The sequence below is a fragment of the Perognathus longimembris genome, chromosome 21, assembly GCF_023159225.1.
Source record: "Perognathus longimembris pacificus isolate PPM17 chromosome 21, ASM2315922v1, whole genome shotgun sequence".
NCBI lineage: Eukaryota > Metazoa > Chordata > Mammalia > Rodentia > Heteromyidae > Perognathus > Perognathus longimembris.
In genome coordinates, this window is record NC_063181.1 from 33,857,690 (window position 1) to 33,873,864 (window position 16,175).

Below are 16,175 nucleotides of genomic sequence, written 5' to 3' on the forward strand. Positions count from 1 at the left end.
GCACCACATATATAGAAAATGGCCAGAAGTGGTGCTGTGACTCAAGTGGCAGAGTGCTAGCCTTGAGCAGGAAGAAGCCAGGGACGGTGCTCAGGCCCTGAGTCCAAGGCCCAGGACTGGCAAAAAAAAAAAAAAAAAAAAAGAATGTCCACAGGGCTGGGAATATGGTCTAGTGGTAAAGTGGGTTCAATTCCCCAGTGCTCAGGCCCTGAGTTCAAGCCCCAGGACTGGCAACAAAAACAAAACCAAAGAAAGAAAGAATCAACAACTTCCTGCCTGTGATACAAGTCCAAGTAGGCAGAAAGTGTACGCCAATTCCAGCCCCCAGGGCGATGCGCCTCAAACCCCTGAGCGCCAAGGACGTGAACCGCAGCTCGCGCCGGAACCTCTTCTCCTAGCTCTGGTTTCTGCCCGAGGCCTCGGAGGCAAACACAGGAAGTGCGCGCGCAGCCGCTCCAGCCGGAAGAACGCGTTGCCACTTCTATAAGGGTCCTCCCTAGTTCCTGTCGCCGTGCGGTTGCTGTTGGGGAGCCGGGAGTGGGCGAGCGGGGGCTCCGGGCGCGCTGTGCCGGGAGTGAGGATGTCGAGCGGGGGCCGCTGCCCGGACTGTGGCTCCGCGGCGCTCGTGGAAGACTCACACTATTCGCAGAGCCAGCTGGTGTGCTCCGACTGCGGCTGCGTGGTCACCGAGGGGACCCTAACCACCACCTATACGGATGAGGGCAACCTCCGAGGTACCCCCTATGCCCTCCCGGGAGTGGAGCGAGATGCCAGACACCCACCCCCCTTCCCACCCCTCTCCTTTCCTTGTCACCTGCACACCTCCCCACGGGAGGAAGCAGCCTAAAGTAAAGTTGAAGGAGGCGGTCAACACTCAGCGCTCACATGACCTGCTCACTGTTGGACGATCGTGGGTAAATCTTTTACGAATATAAAATGGCCCAGAGTCGTTTTTAGAACCAATTGGCAAAAATACTCCCTCCCCACCATTAAAAAAAATCTGCAGCCAGGAAAATTGCCTAGTTTACAGGTACACTAGAGGGGATTGAAAATTTAGTTAGATTGGAGCCGTTGGAGTTGATTCAGTGTGGAAATAAACTACAGTGGAACTAAAGCCTTTCTGGATTTGGCACTGCCATGGACATAGAAAACCAGAGGGGCCTTTCCCTGTACATCTGTGAGACAGAGCAGGTGTGCACTGACTTGAATTCCACCTTCTTACCTTGTGTGGTGGGAGTGCAAAGGTCTGAGGAACAGAGACTAAGTGTGCTATTGATTGTTCATTATTTTTACAGAAATAACATATTCTCGAAGCACTGGGGAAAATGAACAAGTTAGTCGCAGCCAGCAACGAGGTGAGAGTCAACTTTTTACAATTGGTAGCTTTAAAGAAATGATCCTGAAGCCAGGGGCTGGTGGTTCATGCCTGTAATCCTACTCAAGAGGCTATGATCTGAGGATTGCAGTTCAAAGTTAGCCCAGGCAGGAAAGTCTGTGAGACTCTTATCTCCAGATAACCACCAGAAAATAAGAAGTGGTGCTGTGACTCAAAGTGGTAGAGTGCTAGCCTTGAGTGAAAAAGCTCAGGGACAGCACTCAGGCCCTCCCTGATTTCCAGCCCCATGACCAACAACAACAATAAAATCCTGATGGTCTAGTCTGTCTTAGTGCACTTCCTGGTGTGAGGTAGACTAGAAGAGAATAGTAATTAGAAATAAAGGTTTGGTGGCAAGGGTAAATCTGAGAGTGTCCATATAGATATGTTGAAATGAAATTCGCCTTGAACAACTAAGTGATGCTAATAAAAAATGTAAAGAGAAAGCTGAGTGCCAGTGGTTCATGTCGGTAATCCTAACTACTCAGGAGGCTGAGATCTAAGGATCTTGATTTGAAGCTAGTCAAGGCAGGAAAGCCCATGAGATTCCTATCTCCAATTAGCCACCAAAAAGCCAGAAGTAGATCTATGACTCAAGTGGTAGAGTGCCAGCCTTGAGCAAAAAAGCTCAAGACCCAAGTGCAAGTTTTGGGACTGGCACACATACAGACACATCAAAAGAAAGAAAGAAAAAAGCAACTGGAGGATCTTGGCACTGTGGTACACTCCTATAATACCAGCACTTGGGAGTCTGAGATAGGAGCAAAAACCTCAGGTTTGATTTTAAGCAAACAAAAACCACAACATCCAAAAAGAATAAGAAGAGCCAGGTTCTGGTGTCTCACACCACTAATGACTCAGGGGGCTGGGATCACAGTTCAAAGCCAGCCCAGGAAAATCCATGAGACTCTCATCTCCAATTAAAGACAGAAAAAGTCAGAAGTAGTGCTGTAGTTCAAGTGGTAGAGTGCTAGCCTTGAGCAAAAGGAGCTTAATTAAGGACAGTGCCCAGGCCCAGAATTAGCAGCAGCAGCAGAAGCAGAAGATGAAGAGGAAGGAGGAGGAAGAGGTAGGAAAACAGAAAGAAAGAATGGGGGATGTTTCTGAGAGCTGTAGTAATCCGATATATGATATTTATAATTTATAATAGCCTCAGGAGCTTGGCTATAACTTTGCTAGGGCTGTAGCTTACTGGTACATGGTGTGCTTAGCAGGGGGTATAGGGTGGTGAGTTAAATCCCCAATGCCTAAAAGTGGCTCAGCTATAAATAATACCAGCCTCCAAAAATGGTGGGTTGACCGTGACTTCTCTTATTTCTGTACCACTGAGATCTAGGATGTAGCTAGCTTTGTGGTAGAGAGCTTGTATAGCATGTGTATGGTTCCCCAAGGGGAAAAAATAGCACGATAAAAAAAAAACTGCACAGTGTTCACCAATCTATCCAAAAAGGCATGTTATTTGTACATTTGGCATCTGCTAGCAGCACCAGTTTGATTCACAGAACTTGCTAATAGGTGTTTACTAGCTCTTTTGACCTCTTAGTGTGTGTGTGTGTGTGTGTGTGTGTGTGTGTGTGTGTGTGTGTGTGTGTGTCCTGGTTCTAGGTCTGAACTCAGGGCCTGAGTGCTGATAGAGTCTCACCGACACTCCTGCTCTAGCTGGCTTTGAATTGTGACCCTAGCAGATCTCCACCTGCTAAGTAGCTAGGGTTACAGGGGTGAGCCACCGGCATCCAGCTTGATTTCTCTTACTTTTTTTTTTTTGCCAGTCCTGGGCCTTGAACTCAGGGCCTGAACACTGTCCCTGGCTTCTTCAAGGCTAGCGCTCTGCCACTTGAGCCACAGCGCCATTTCTGTCCGTTTTCTATATATGTGGTGCTGGGGAATCGAACTCAGGGCTTCATGTATACGAGGCAAGCACTCTTGCCAGTAGGCCATATCCCCAGCCCTCTTACTAACTCTTGCTATGCGTTTCTTAGGTCTTCGCCGAGTGAGAGACCTTTGTCGAGTGCTCCAGTTGCCATCGACATTTGAGGACACAGCAATTGCCTATTACCAAAAGGCATTCCGGCACTCTGGCATTCGTGCTGCCAGGCTGCAGAAGAAGGAGGTGTTGGTGGGCTGCTGTGTTTTAATCACCTGCCGGCAGCATAACTGGCCCCTTACCATGGGGACCATCTGCACCCTGTTATATGCAGACCTGGATATGTTTTCTGGCACCTACATGCAGATAGTGAAGCTTCTGGGGCTAGATGTGCCGTCTCTGTGCTTGGCAGACTTGGTGAAGACTTACTGCAGCAGGTACCTGTCCAGGGCACAGCAGGATAGGCTGTGTCTTTCACTTACGGCTGTCACCAGAGTCCATGTGATAGGATTTGGGTGATAAACGTATTCCTTTTACCCCGTGCCTACCGCTCGTGAGGTTAGCTTTTCCGGGGGGCTGGGATTTCACATCCCTTCGCTGCCTTAGCAGCCTGCTGATGTAGGAAGACGTTTCATGCTGCGGCTCAGGGTTGCTTAGTCGCCCCACTCGTGCCTCCCAGTGCCCTATGAGTGGCAGGCCTGCGGCATGGCTGTGTAGCTGTGGTGGCAACCTTGCTTCAGTAAGACCGCTTGGGAACACAGCCGAAAGGACAGTAGTCGATGGTAGAATTGAGGTCAGAAGTTAAGTTCTTTTGTTTGTTTGTTTTTAAGTAGCTATGACCTTCTTAAAAAAAAATCAAATATTGTAGAAGACAAAATGCTTTAAAAAAATGTTATAGTTGTAGGGCTGGGAATATGGCCTAGTGCTAATGTGCTCGCCTCGTATACATGGACTGGCAAAAAAAAAAAAAAAGTATGGTTGGCCAGGTGTGGTGCGCGACACATCTGTAATTCTGGCACTTAAGAAGCTGAAGCAATGGGGCTGGGAATATGGCCTCGTGGTAGAGTGTTTGCCTCTTATACATGAAGCTTTGGGTTGGATTCCTCAGCACCACATATATAAAGCTGGAAGTGGCGCTGTGGCTCAAGTGGTAGAGTGTTAGCTCTGAGCAAAAAAGAAGCCAGGGACAGTGCTCAGACCCTGAGTTCAAGCCCCAGGACTGGCAAAAAAAAAGAAGCTGAGGCAAAAGATGGGTACCAGTGGCTTATACTTTTTTTTTTTTTTTGGTTGTAGGGCTTGAATTTAGGGCCTTAGCCCTGTCCCTGAGCTTTCTTGCTCAAGGCTAGCACTCTACCACTTGAGTCACAGTGTCACTTCTGGTTTTCTGGTGGTTAATTGGGGTTTCCTGCCTGGGCTGGCTTTGAACCATAATCCTCAGATCTCAGCGTCTGTGAGCTATCGCCACCTGGTGGCTTACACCTTTAATCCTAGCTACTAGGGAGGCTGAGGTTTAAGGATCCAAGTTTGAAGCCAGCCCAAGAAGAAAAGTGTGAGACTCTTATCTCTAGTTAACCATCAAAAGCCAGAAGTGGCGCTGTGGTTCAAGTGGTAGAATGCTAGCTTTGAGCAAAAAAGCTCAGGGACAGGGCTCAGGCCCTGAGTTCAAGACCCAGGACACACACACACACACACACACACACACACCACACACGCACGCACGCACGCGCACACACACACACACACACACACACACACACACACACACATACACACACACCCCCAGGCAGGGAGTAGCCTGGGCTACAGCTCGAGACCCAGTCTCTAATAAATAGTTGATATTCTGCTACTTGCTAGCTGGATGCCTGGGGCAGGTTTTTCAACTCTAAGTACACATCACAGAGTACATTTTCTTTTCTGAGTTGGAACTTGAAGCCTTGTGCTTGCCAGGCAAAGGCTGCCCTTTGAACCCTCCCCTAATCCCTACCAGGATACATTTTGTATAGAATTCATGATAAATCTGTAAAGCACTAGAGTTGGGGCTAACAGGAAGGTTCCAGACCTTGCTGCCTTCTTCCGCCTGTCCCCTGGCAAGCAGAGCCCTCACGCTGTTTTCTCTGTCTGCCTCTGCAAACCTCCCCCAGGAGGACAGAATAGCCTCCCTGTCGGGAGTGGAGTGCCTTTCCCCAGCAGATCAGGGCCACCACCCCCATCGCTGAGACCTGATCTTCATTGTGCTTTATTTCAGCTTCAAGCTGTTCCAAGGCTCCTCTGTGCCAGCCAAATATGCGGAAGACAAAGACAAGATGCTGTCTCGAACCCTGCAGCTAGTAGAGCTGGCAGATGAGACGTGGCTGGTGACGGGCCGGCACCCTTTGCCTGTCATCACTGCAGCGGCTTTCCTGGCGTGGCAGTCTCTGCGGCCTGCCCATCGGCTAACGTGTTCCCTAGCGCAGTTTTGTAAAGTGGCCAGTGTGGACCTGCCCTACCCTGCTGCCTCCCGCCTGCAGGAACTGCTGGCCGTGCTGCTGCGGATGGCCGAGCAGCTGGCCTGGCTGCACATTCTCAAACTGGACAAGCGATCTGTGGTAAAGCACATTGGCGACCTTCTCCAGCACCGACACCTGCTCATCCGCATGGCCTTTCGGGAAGGGACAGCACAAGTGGAGTCCCAGGAGGAGCTTCAGGGACAACAGCAAAGACGGGAAGAAGAAGAAGTGGGGGACAACCCCTCAGATGTGCCCAATGGGAAGCGACCGGCCAGTCCTGCCCTTCTCCTCCCACCCTGCATGTTGAAGCCCCCAAAGCGGATCCATAGCGCATCCTCCATCTCCACAGTGACTGGAGATGAAAACATTTCTGATAGTGAGATAGAGCAGTACTTGAGGACCCCTCAGGAAGTAAGGGACTTTCAGAGAGCCCAAGCTGCTAGCCAGGCTGCTGTGGGCACCCCTAACCCTCCTTGATGTTCTCCAGTTGGGCCTACTTGATCTTGTTCTGAGCAGCATAGTAGGCCTGTGATATCACAGGAAGTAAGTGTATGTAGCCTTGAATATTGTCTCGTTTGAAGGAACCAGAGGGGTCCACTTAGCTGGTCCTCAGGTCCTGGAGTAGGAATTGGGAGGAACAAGTTGCAAATGTCTTACATTTTGTGGGGTGGCTTTTTCCCTGAAACTCTTAATGGAAAATACTACTCTCTCCTGCCCCAGTTTGAATCACTCTGCTCTCGTGGCATTCCCAGTGATACCAACCATCCGAGAAGCAGTAGCTATGTCCATTCTAGGCACCTCTTGTGTGTATGGTGTTACGAGATCCTCTAGCTCTTTAAGAATTGACTGGGCTGGGAATGTGGCAGAGTGGTAGAGTGCCTGCCTCGTATACATGAAGCCCTGGGTTCGATTCCCCAGCACCACATATACAGAAAAAGCTGGAAGTGGTACTGTGGCTCAAGTGGTGGAGCACTAGCCCTGAGCAGAAAGCCAGGGATAGTTCTCAGGACCTTAGTTCAAGCCCCAGGACTGGCAAAAAAAAAAAAAAAAAAAAAAAAAAGGAATGACTGTGGTGGATTACAGCTATAATTCAAAGGGCTTTGCAAAACTTTAATATATTAAAACAAGAGGCATCTGCTAGAAAACATTCTATTGTATAAAACCCAAGCTTTTAAAAACATGTTTTCTTTGGCACTTTTCATTCCCTCCCTCCCCTTTCCCCAGCGTATTGCAAAAAGCTCCAGTGCTAAGGCATTGGCAGGGTATGTAAACAGCAGCCAGCATATGTGGAAGAATAATGCAAAGCTTTTTTTTTTTCCTTCTAATATTGTCTGTGCAGCAAGCATAAATAACAGGGCTGGTCTTGAAGAACATGGTTTCTCCCCTCTGTCCTCTCACCTGAGCAGGTGAGGGTGACATGAAGATTGGGAGAGGGACCTGGGCCAGACCTGGTTTGCCTGTTGCTCTTCACAAGGCCCAAGTGGAAGGCCCCTATAGTGAAAGGCTGGTGATAGCTTTTAGATGGGGAAAAATACCGGTGCTGGGGTTTTAGAGTAGTAGAGACAGAGGCCTCTTGAAGAGCAGCAGGAACCCTAGTTGTTGGCCTAGGGCGTGGCTTGGGCTCTGTGAGCTGGGAGTCTGGTTTGCTATTTTGAAGTTAGGTCGGATGATAGGGCTGCTTCTATAGGCCTCATGGAGGCCTGGAGGAGCTCTTCCTTGGTCCCTCGGGCGGCTGAGGCCGTGGCTCTTGGAATTGAGCGTGCAAGTGCCTTTCCAAAGGCCGCCTGCCCGCCAGGGCGGAGCCGCTCTTCACCACGCTGCCCGGGCTGTCGGCACCTGGCCGGGCGGCTTCTCGGGTGTGGCTGTGGGCATTGTGGGGAAGACTTCTGGCCCACTCCACGCGAAGGCTGCCCCTAGCTCTTCCTTCCGGCCGGCCCCCTCCCACAGGACCCGTCGTCTCCGAGCTGCCTTCCAGGCCGCCCTCGCCGTGCCTCCCCGGCCCGGCGCTCCCCTGGCTCCCGGGGCCGAGCGTGGGGAGCTGCCCGGGATCGGCCGAGGCTCCGGCCCGCCGTGCTTCCCCCGAAGGCAGCGTGGACCGGAGTCCACGCCCAGGACTCTCCTCTCCTTGGCGGACACCGGGGAGCTGGCCGGGGGTCTGAGTCGCGCACGTTTCTGGATTGCCTGTCGCTCGCTCGGGGTCGGCCCGCGTGGCAGGTGGCAGCCGCCGGGGGTGCCGGCCGGTGCGGGGCGCCGCTCCGGGGCGCGGGGGGCGCGGAGGGCGGTCGGGCGGCCGGCCCGCCCTGCCCTTAGACGGTGGTCTCGCTCTTCCAGAGGCCGGTCTTCATGCAGCCGCCCCCGGCCGGCTCGGCGGCGCCCGCGTCGTCGTACTGGCCGCCCCTCGGGGCGCCGTTGAGGCCGGCGGCGTGCAGCGGGTACGAGCGGCGCTTGCCGTCCCTGTCGGGCGCGCCGCCCCGGAGGTTGTCGCGGCTGGCGCAGCGGCGCTGGCCGGGCCGCGCGGGCTCGGGCGGCGGCGCGCTCGTGTCGCTGCCCTCGGACGGCGTGAGCATGGGCTCGGCCTCGGCCGGGAGGCTGCCGCCCGGGCCGCTGTCGGAGGGGCTGTGGCGCAGGCTGCCGCTCTCGCTGGACGGCGGCTCGGGCGCCCCGGGCGCCGCGCCCGCGCGCAGGGCCTTCAGCCGGCTCCGGCCGCCGGCCTCGCCCGCGCGGTGCGCCTTGGCGCGGCTCTTGTGCGCGCGGCGTCCGTGGTGGTGCACGTTGTTGGGGTGTCGGGGAGCCGGGCCGCCCCGGGGGCCCGGGGGCTCCGGCCCCGCGTCGCAGCCCTGGCTCTGGGCCAGCTGCAGGTTGGTGAGCTTGCAGGGCCCCGGGGCCGGCGCGGAGCCGCCGCTCGGGGAGGACTTGAGGGAGGCCGGCCCGTCCGCCAGCACCGGGGAGCCGTCCTCGGGGGCGGCGGGCAGGGCCCGGCCCGGGCCGCGGGAGCCCGGGGGGGCGGCCAGGGCGCAGCAGGCGCGCCACGAGGCCCGCACGTCCCGGCGCCGGGCGCAGTGATGCGTGAAGACGAAGAGGCCCAGCGCCGAGGCCGCCGCCCCGTACAGACAGCTGCACACCGCGCGCGGCAGCCAGCGCTGGGACACGGCCAGCGCCCCGCACGCCCACAGGGCCAGGTACAGGAAGTGCGTGGTCATCAGCGCCCCCAGCTGCACCCCGGGGGAGTAGAGGCCGTCCCCCTCCTCCTCCGGGGGCCCGGGGGGCCCCACCCCGGCGCTCCCCGCCGCCAGGAGGGAACCCGAGTCACTCAGGAGGGCGCCACTGCCCCTGAGCCTGGGGGGACCTCTCAGCTCCTCGCCCGGCTCGGGGGACAGCCGGCTGCTGCCCCCCTTCGGGCTCCGCGCCAGGGGACCCCGCAGGTGCAGCCCCGCGCACAGAAAGTAGATCCAGGTGATCAGCAGAATCAAAGCCACCGGGATGTAGAAGGCACCCAGGCTCGGCCGCCACACCAGCCAGCAGCTGAGGGGAGACGGAGGCAGTGGGTGAGTGGGCGCACAGGCCTGGTGTGCTTAGCATCGATGGGGAGGGGAGGGGAGGGCGTGGGGAGGGACGGCAGGCAGGCGCGGGCGCAGGAGGGGGCCATGCTCACTAGGGACTGTGGTCGCGGTAGTTGTGGATGTTGACGGCGGCTGTGATGCCACAGATGATGAGTGGGATCCCTCCAGCGATCAAATAAAACCTGGAGGGGGACAGGTTTGGAGGCCAGGGAGGTGAGAGGAGGAGGGGGGGCCGCAGGTGCTCAGAACCCTGGCTTGGCGTCTGTCTCCGCCCTCCTCCCGTCAGTCTGTCAGGAGGTATTGTGCCAGGGCTGCAAGGCCCACGAGGGCAGGCCTGACGGGTGGGTCCCTCCCGGCTTAGCCAAGACTGTTCTGAGAGACGCGGAAGCCAGGGGTGCTGCTCAGCGTCTCTGGGTCCCCAGTCACCTCCCTCCCTGGAAAGCCGACAGGACTTGCCCACTCCGGGGCCTGCTGCCCCCTGGCCGCACCCAGGCCTTTGAGTGAGCCCCTGGGGGGGCTTCCGTTTACCCTTCATTCTCCCAAGCTCCCAGGGCAGAGCTGACAGCTGAGAACCCTCACCGGAGCATGGGGCGGGGCGCAGGCGGGGAGTCCCCTTCCGGAGGAGGAGGCGCCCTCCAGGTCAGCTCCTTGTGCAGGACTCGGGCCTTCACCCCCATCCACAGCAGCGTGGACAAGGAGGAGTAGTGCAGGGTAACGCCCACCTAGGGGTGGAGGCGCCGAGGCTGAGGGCTGGCCACCCACCCGAGCCACTCGGAGCCTTAGTAGCTAGTGGGCTCCCCATCCTCCCACCTTCCCAGCACCCTCAGCCACAACCGCCTCTCCACGCAGCCCACTCCCAAGGAACCCACCAGGCTTTCCATTCCCACCCAGGCTTCTCTCCCAGCAGAGATTCACCCACCATGGCTGCGTCACTGACCCCTGACCTCTCTCCTCCATTACAGTTCTCCCTCTCTGGGTTCAAGCTCCAGCTCCAATTTTCCCTGACCTGGTTCTGCCCACTCCGCTCCCCCTGGCTGTCCAGATCACCCCTCCGTCCCCTCTTTAAGACAGAGAGCGGTGGAGCTGGGGCCTGATCCCAGGAGTCTGTTGCGCATCTCCCTAGACTGTCATCCCTGATCCTGTAGCCTTGTGCTTACCGCCTGGCAGACCATCGGGTAGTTAGTGAGTGTGATGCCCCCTGCGAAGACAGCAGAGGTCATGGCCACGTGGAAGCACAGGTTCAGCAGCATGTGCCAGCCCTTCCGGGACACACGGATGGAGCTGCCCCAAAAGAATGTCCTTCGTCAATAGGCTGTCCAACCCATAGGGCCACAGAGGGGCGGGCGAGTCCACGTGAGCACGTATGTGTGTGAATGTGACCCAGCCGCCAGGAGGAAGGCCTTAGCTCACAAAATGTACCCAGAGACTCAGATACAAGCAAAGCAAGAACCTGGGCACACCCACAAGGACGGCCCTCAGAAACACCTGCCAGTCCCTAATGAGGCCTGCGCTCGCCCCCCTCCCTGCCCTGCAGAGCGGCTCCCACCTGTGGTTGAGGATGTAGGTGATGATCGTGGAGAAGAGGCAGAGCAGCAGCAGGGCAGTGCAGGGGTACACAACCGGATGCAAGCCGGCCCCAGAGCCCCCTGCTTCCCTGGGGAACGCACTCAGCTCCTGGAAGAGAGAAGTGAAACTACAGCGCTGCCCTCCCCCACCTCTGGCCCGATTCCTTCTTCCTAAGCCCCGTCAGCTCTGGACTCCCCCTCGGTGCCTAGTCCGTCCAGGTAGACACGTGGACATCCACGTGGACTTCCACTCGGGAAGGGCAGCCATAGGGAACAAAGATGGTATCCTGCTTGCTTTTCTTCCTCCTAGTGTCTTGCCTTTTGAAGGATGTTTTAGAGATGAGAAAAGAGGAAGAAGTTTCTGTCTGTGACACTGCTGCTTGCCTGCTCAGTGTTTGGGAAAATGGGATATGAAATGTGATGGGGTTGGGAATGTCTAGAAAGAGAAATGGTCCCAGATTGCTTTTCCAGTTTAACAATCTGGGTCTCAGAAAGTACGGGATGGCCGGGTGGCTCATGCCTGTAATCCTAACTACTCAAGAGGCTCAGATCTGAAGATTGTGCCTTAAAGCCAGCCTGGGCAGGAAAGGCCAAGACACTCCTATCTCCAGTTAGTTTATCCCCCAAATCCAGAAGTGGAGCTGTGGCTCAAGTGCTAGTTTTGCGCAAATAATAAATAAATAAATAAATAAATAAATAAATAATAAAGCAAGCTCAGGGATAGCGCCTAGGCTCTGAGTTCAAGCCCCAAGACTAGCACAGAAAAAAAAAAGTACAATATGTGAAGACGAGGCTAGGTAGTTCTAGATTCATCTCTCTAGACGAGAATGGGGACAGGCTTTGTCTGCAGGAAGATGGAGAGGTGTGGTGGAGGCCACTGGGCCATTTCCCACCACAGTCTGGAGTTACAGGGCTCAAGAAGGCTGCTGTTCCCATCAAGAGGCACTCTGTACATAAATGGACATGTTAAAAACGAAACCTGCTTGTCCAACTCAGTGGTGCTCACAACAACGACGCTAACAATAACGAAAGCTGCAGTCCTCCCGCTATGTCTCCGCGGCCCCAGATGGCCAGAATCCCCAATCCCCCCCTCATGCTTTCCCCTCCCGCGCCTTCCCCCCACAGACACCCACCATGAGCACGGCCACGTTGCCCAGGTGCTGGCAGTGCAGGGAGCTGACGTTGGGCTGGCTGGAGCGGAGCTGGCAGCCTTCCGAGTTCCAGCCCCCAGCCCCCTCCTGGCTCCAGCGCGCCGCCATGGGCTCGGCCCCCTCAGCCCAGTGCCGCAGTGCAACAGCCACGGGCTCTGTCAGGTTTCCCACGCCACAGCCACCTGCAGGAGAGGGAAGCCACGGGAGGCCACGGGAGGCCGTCAGCACGGGAGGCGGGGCACTGAGCGCTGCAGCAGAGTTTGCATTAGACCCCGGGCACCTGGGGCGGGAGGGGGAAGGAAGCTGCAGGTGCTGGGAGGTGATCCATGTCAGGTGCCTGGGAAGAGCATGAGCTGCTCTTGAACTGCGGTGCTCGGTACAGGAAGGGAGGAGTGAACGTGGAGACAGCAGTGAGAGACCAGGGGACGGTGGCAGTCAGGAGGGCACCCTATCGGGAAGGCGCCCGAGGTGGAAGGGAACAGGAGGGGAGTGTGCCCCAAGCACCCCGCTCTCCCCTCACACTTCCCACTCATCTCCCCACACGGCTGCTAGCACTGTGGTCTTGAGGCAGCTCATCCACCAGCTCTTGGAGAAGCCTCGGTGTTCAGGAAAGGGCGCCCCGGCCCCTAACGGGGTTCAGCTATTGTGGGCAATGCTCCACTCTTTGCACTGCGGCTCACTTAACCGCCTGTCTTCTCTGCTCAAGTGTATGCTCTCTGTGGACAAGCACACAGCTGTCCGTGCACAGGTGTGTCCCAACCCCAGCAGCCTGGCCAGTGCACGGCACTCAGTGAGTGTGAATACAGAGTGGAAAGGAGCACGTCCCTTCTAGAAACAGCAAGTGGTGACAGCCACACCTGGGGATAGGAGATGCCTGGTGTCATGTCACACAGGACCCTAGAGAGCATGTGGAAGAAGATAGGGACCACGGAAGCCTTGAAGGTGTGCGGCTCAGATGTTTCTAGAAGGTGAGTCTGGGGTCGGTGTAGCAGTCAATGGAAAGGCGTGAGCAAAGGTGGAAGGGGAGAAGAGGGCGAGGGCTAGCTGTGGATGAGGCTACGGCTGATCCATGTCATTCCCGGTGCCGGGGCGGGGGGGGGGGCGGGGGGGCTCAGCTCATATGACCTCCCACCCTGGTCTCCACCCTCCGCAGGGTTTCTGGGATGCCTGGCAGTGTCCGGTTCAAGCAGCAACCTCTAAGGAACAGCCACAACAAACATTTTCATCCTTCTACAAATAGCAAAGGGAGTGCTGAGCTTCGGGTGGGGCCCGTGGGGCAGCACGCTGAGCTCACGGCTCTCTCCGGTGTAATAAGCCTGGGATCTAAGACCCACGTGTGGGGTGGGGGTGTAGCTCAGCGCCAGCGATCCCTAGTTCTATCTCTACCCCCCCCCCCCAGCAGACAGTGGCATTCAGGCCCTGCATCCGCCTTGGTCTAGCTTGTAAAGCCCAGCGCCCTGAGCCTCTCCACCATCCCTTCCTGCACCGCCATGTCTGCCTCGTCCATCCTTAGGAAACGAGGGCCCCACCATCCTCTGCCAGCGTTGCCAGGGTAACGGGGGCCGTGGGGAGTGTGGGGACCGGGAAGATGGACATGCGGGAGTCCAGTGCCTTACTGGTTCCTGCAAAGATCACGGGCGTGGCCACACCGCGCCTCCGGCCAGGCCCAGCGGCTCCAGGACGAGAGGCGTTGCCATGGCTTCGGAACAGGCGGCCATTCCGGAAGACAAGCAGTTGCAGGGTGCAGTCTGGGGGGACTGGGGGAGCCAGGGCAGCCGGAAGCGACGCGAATAGGCTGGGGGGCAGCTGAATGGAAGCCAGGGCCACGCTGTTCTGGGGGTGACATAGGAACTCCTCAGGGATGCTCAGCACTCACGACATCATTTTTCCTGCCCCTTCCCTCCTCCCACTCTCCAGCCCCCCCCCCATACCAGACACCTGCAAGGCTCAGCAACCCCTTCAACCCCCAGCCCTGCCTCTGTGCCCACCTTGATGTGGAAGGATGACAGAGAGATGTTGGGTCTCCCCGTGGTGCAGCGGAAGCGCAGCTGCTGGTCGGCGGGGGGCTCGGGCTCGGGCGGGGCGTCCTGGCCAGGGCCCCCCAGCCGCGCGCCCACCACACCCGCCTCCTTCCTCTGGAAGGCCGTGCAGGTCAGGCCCACGTAGCTGTGGGGCTTGATGAGGTAGGCCTCCAGGGCCACGTTTCTTGAGTTCTGGGGACAGGAACAGGGACAGGTCACTCCACTGTGTGAGACTCCGGGCTGCGTTCTTCTCTACAAGGGGGCCCAGGCTGCACCCACCCAACGCCTGCCATCTTCTCAAAGCAAGGCTGTGGGGTCTCCACAGCACCCATGGCCACAGGCATTCTCCCTCCTGAGAAGGGCCAGGTGCTCCTGTGTGTACCCCATCTTCTTAGCTCGCTCACCCCCTCACTTACCCCACTAGTCCTGTTGTCTCAACTCAGCTCAAGTGCCTAGACTATATCTTGTAAGTAGAAGTTCTTTTTATTTTTATTTTTTGCCAGTCCTGGGGCTTGAACTCAGGGCCTGAGCACTGTCCCTGGCTTCTTTTTGCTCAAGGCTAGCACTCTGCCACTTGAGCCACAGTGCCACTTCTGGCCATTTTCTACATATGTGGTGCTGGGGAATCGAACCCAGGGCTTCATGTATATGAGGCAAGCACTCTTGCCATTAGGCAAGTTCTATCCGAGTTTTCTGTGTGTGTCTGGACCTGGGCATTGAACTCAAGGCTTGGGCTCTGCCCCTGCGCTTCTGCACTCAAGGCTAGCACTCTGCCGCGTGAGCCACAGCTCTGCTTCTGGCTTTTTTTTTTTTTTTTTTTTTTTGGGTGAGCCACTGGAGATATCAGTATCACGGACTTCCTGCCTGGGCTGGCTTTGAACTGCAATCCTCAGATCTCGGCCTCCTGAGTAGCTAAGATTACAGGGGTGAGCCACAGGTGCCTGGCTCTCCCAGGGTTTTTGAAATTGAAGCTAGGCACCCAAACCCCCAAACAAAAACAAACCAGCCAAATTAGAGAGCTTGTGCCCCGCCCCCGCAGGGCACTTTAGCATTCCTTCACTGTAAGGGCTGCCAGCCTGGAGCCCCAGCGCTCCTCCTGTGCCCTCTGCTCCTTCTCAGCTCCCTCCAGCCAACCCCAGCAGGACCTCTGCGTCAGCGGCCCTCTCCTCTGCCCGCCTCGCCTCTGCATCAGCAGCCCTCTCCTCTGCCCGCCTCGGCCTGAGGCAGGTTTTCTCTCGGTGATCATGCGGCCACTTCAGGTCTCTCCCAGTTCCCGCCCCATGCTGAACTACTTTACCACGGAGATGTGCTGAGCGTGGGGGCTGAGAGCAGCACTCCCAACGCGCTCCAGGGCGCCCACGATGCCGCTGCAGGCCTTGTCCTCGCGCTGGGCCAGCCACAGCAGGTGTTCGTCCACCAGCATCAGGTTGCTGGCCATGTCCACCATCACCTCCACCAGCTGCGGGGAGCGCAAGGCGAGGCCGTCACGGGGAAGGAGTGGAGTTTGGGATCTGGGGGCCGGGGTGCGGGAAAGGCCCGAGGCAGGGGGAGGGTGGCTCTCAGGGGCTCAGGACGAAGCTGAATCTTACCTCTTTGATCTGATCCACATAACCCAAAAATTTCTGAATCATCTGAGCCACATAGACCACATCCATCATGTCTGAAAAGCTGGCGGCCTCAGCTGTGTATACTCTCAGTTGGTGGGCCAGCGTTAGCGCATTGGAGGCATTGATGGGCATCTGGGGCGGGTGGGGGGAGAAAGGATCACTGCACTGTCTTCCTTCTCCCCCAGAACTACTCCAAGGAGCCCTTGTCCCCGGTATTGGTGCTCAGAGGCCTGTACCACCTACTGGTTTAGCCCAGATTGGCGGCACCTAGAGGGCCCCGCTCAGCACCGCCCCTGGCTGCCCACCGCTAAGCGCGATGACAGCACGTCCCAGTGTGTGGAAGGATGGTGAGGGGGATGGGAGGGGGGACCCCACGGAATGAATCCCCTGGAAGAGGAGCCGGCGCGAGGACAGCAGCTGGGGCACAGCAGCTGGGGCGACAGGGCCTGCCTCCCGGCCCTCACTGAGCACCCCTCAGAGCAGCCTTGGGCTGGACTCCCTGCCCCCGCAGGGCATCAGTCTTCATCCCCACACCCGAGCTGGAGG

General features: G+C 57.1%; 2 protein-coding genes across 3 annotated transcripts in view; one reads left to right on the plus strand and one right to left on the minus strand.

Annotated features, from left to right (window-relative positions):
- The first annotated feature begins 485 nt into the window (after positions 1–485).
- Positions 486–6,622, plus strand: Brf2 (BRF2 RNA polymerase III transcription initiation factor subunit). The gene is made up of 4 exons (XM_048330467.1): positions 486–734; positions 1,296–1,355; positions 3,355–3,676; positions 5,485–6,622. Exons 1-4 carry the CDS (start codon positions 581–583, stop codon positions 6,200–6,202), a joined length of 1,254 nt encoding a protein of 417 aa, XP_048186424.1. The 5' UTR covers positions 486–580; the 3' UTR covers positions 6,203–6,622.
- Positions 6,623–6,771: 149 nt separating this feature from the next.
- The window catches only part of Adgra2 (adhesion G protein-coupled receptor A2), a 39,440-nt gene continuing 30,036 nt past the window's right edge, over positions 6,772–16,175 (minus strand). For both annotated transcript variants that reach the window (XM_048330465.1, XM_048330466.1), the window contains 10 exons: positions 15,612–15,761; positions 15,320–15,481; positions 13,990–14,214; positions 13,618–13,834; positions 11,984–12,183; positions 10,832–10,959; positions 10,443–10,566; positions 9,865–10,007; positions 9,378–9,467; positions 6,772–9,247 (listed from right to left, as the gene is read on the minus strand). In XM_048330465.1, the coding sequence (XP_048186422.1) occupies positions 8,032–9,247; positions 9,378–9,467; positions 9,865–10,007; positions 10,443–10,566; positions 10,832–10,959; positions 11,984–12,183; positions 13,618–13,834; positions 13,990–14,214; positions 15,320–15,481; positions 15,612–15,761 (2,655 nt within the window). In that variant the 3' untranslated portion in view covers positions 6,772–8,031. The remainder of the gene's footprint in view (positions 9,248–9,377; positions 9,468–9,864; positions 10,008–10,442; positions 10,567–10,831; positions 10,960–11,983; positions 12,184–13,617; positions 13,835–13,989; positions 14,215–15,319; positions 15,482–15,611; positions 15,762–16,175) is intronic.

Bases quoted from the DNA above. Each gene is read 5' to 3' on its own strand.
- Brf2 (XM_048330467.1), top strand. From the start codon at position 581: ATGTCGAGCGGGGGCCGCTGCCCGGACTGTGGCTCCGCGGCGCTCGTG. The intron at 1,356-3,354 runs GTGAGAGTCAAC...TGCGTTTCTTAG, and splicing joins TAGTCGCAGCCAGCAACGAG to GTCTTCGCCGAGTGAGAGAC. The intron at 3,677-5,484 runs GTACCTGTCCAG...GCTTTATTTCAG, and splicing joins GTGAAGACTTACTGCAGCAG to CTTCAAGCTGTTCCAAGGCT.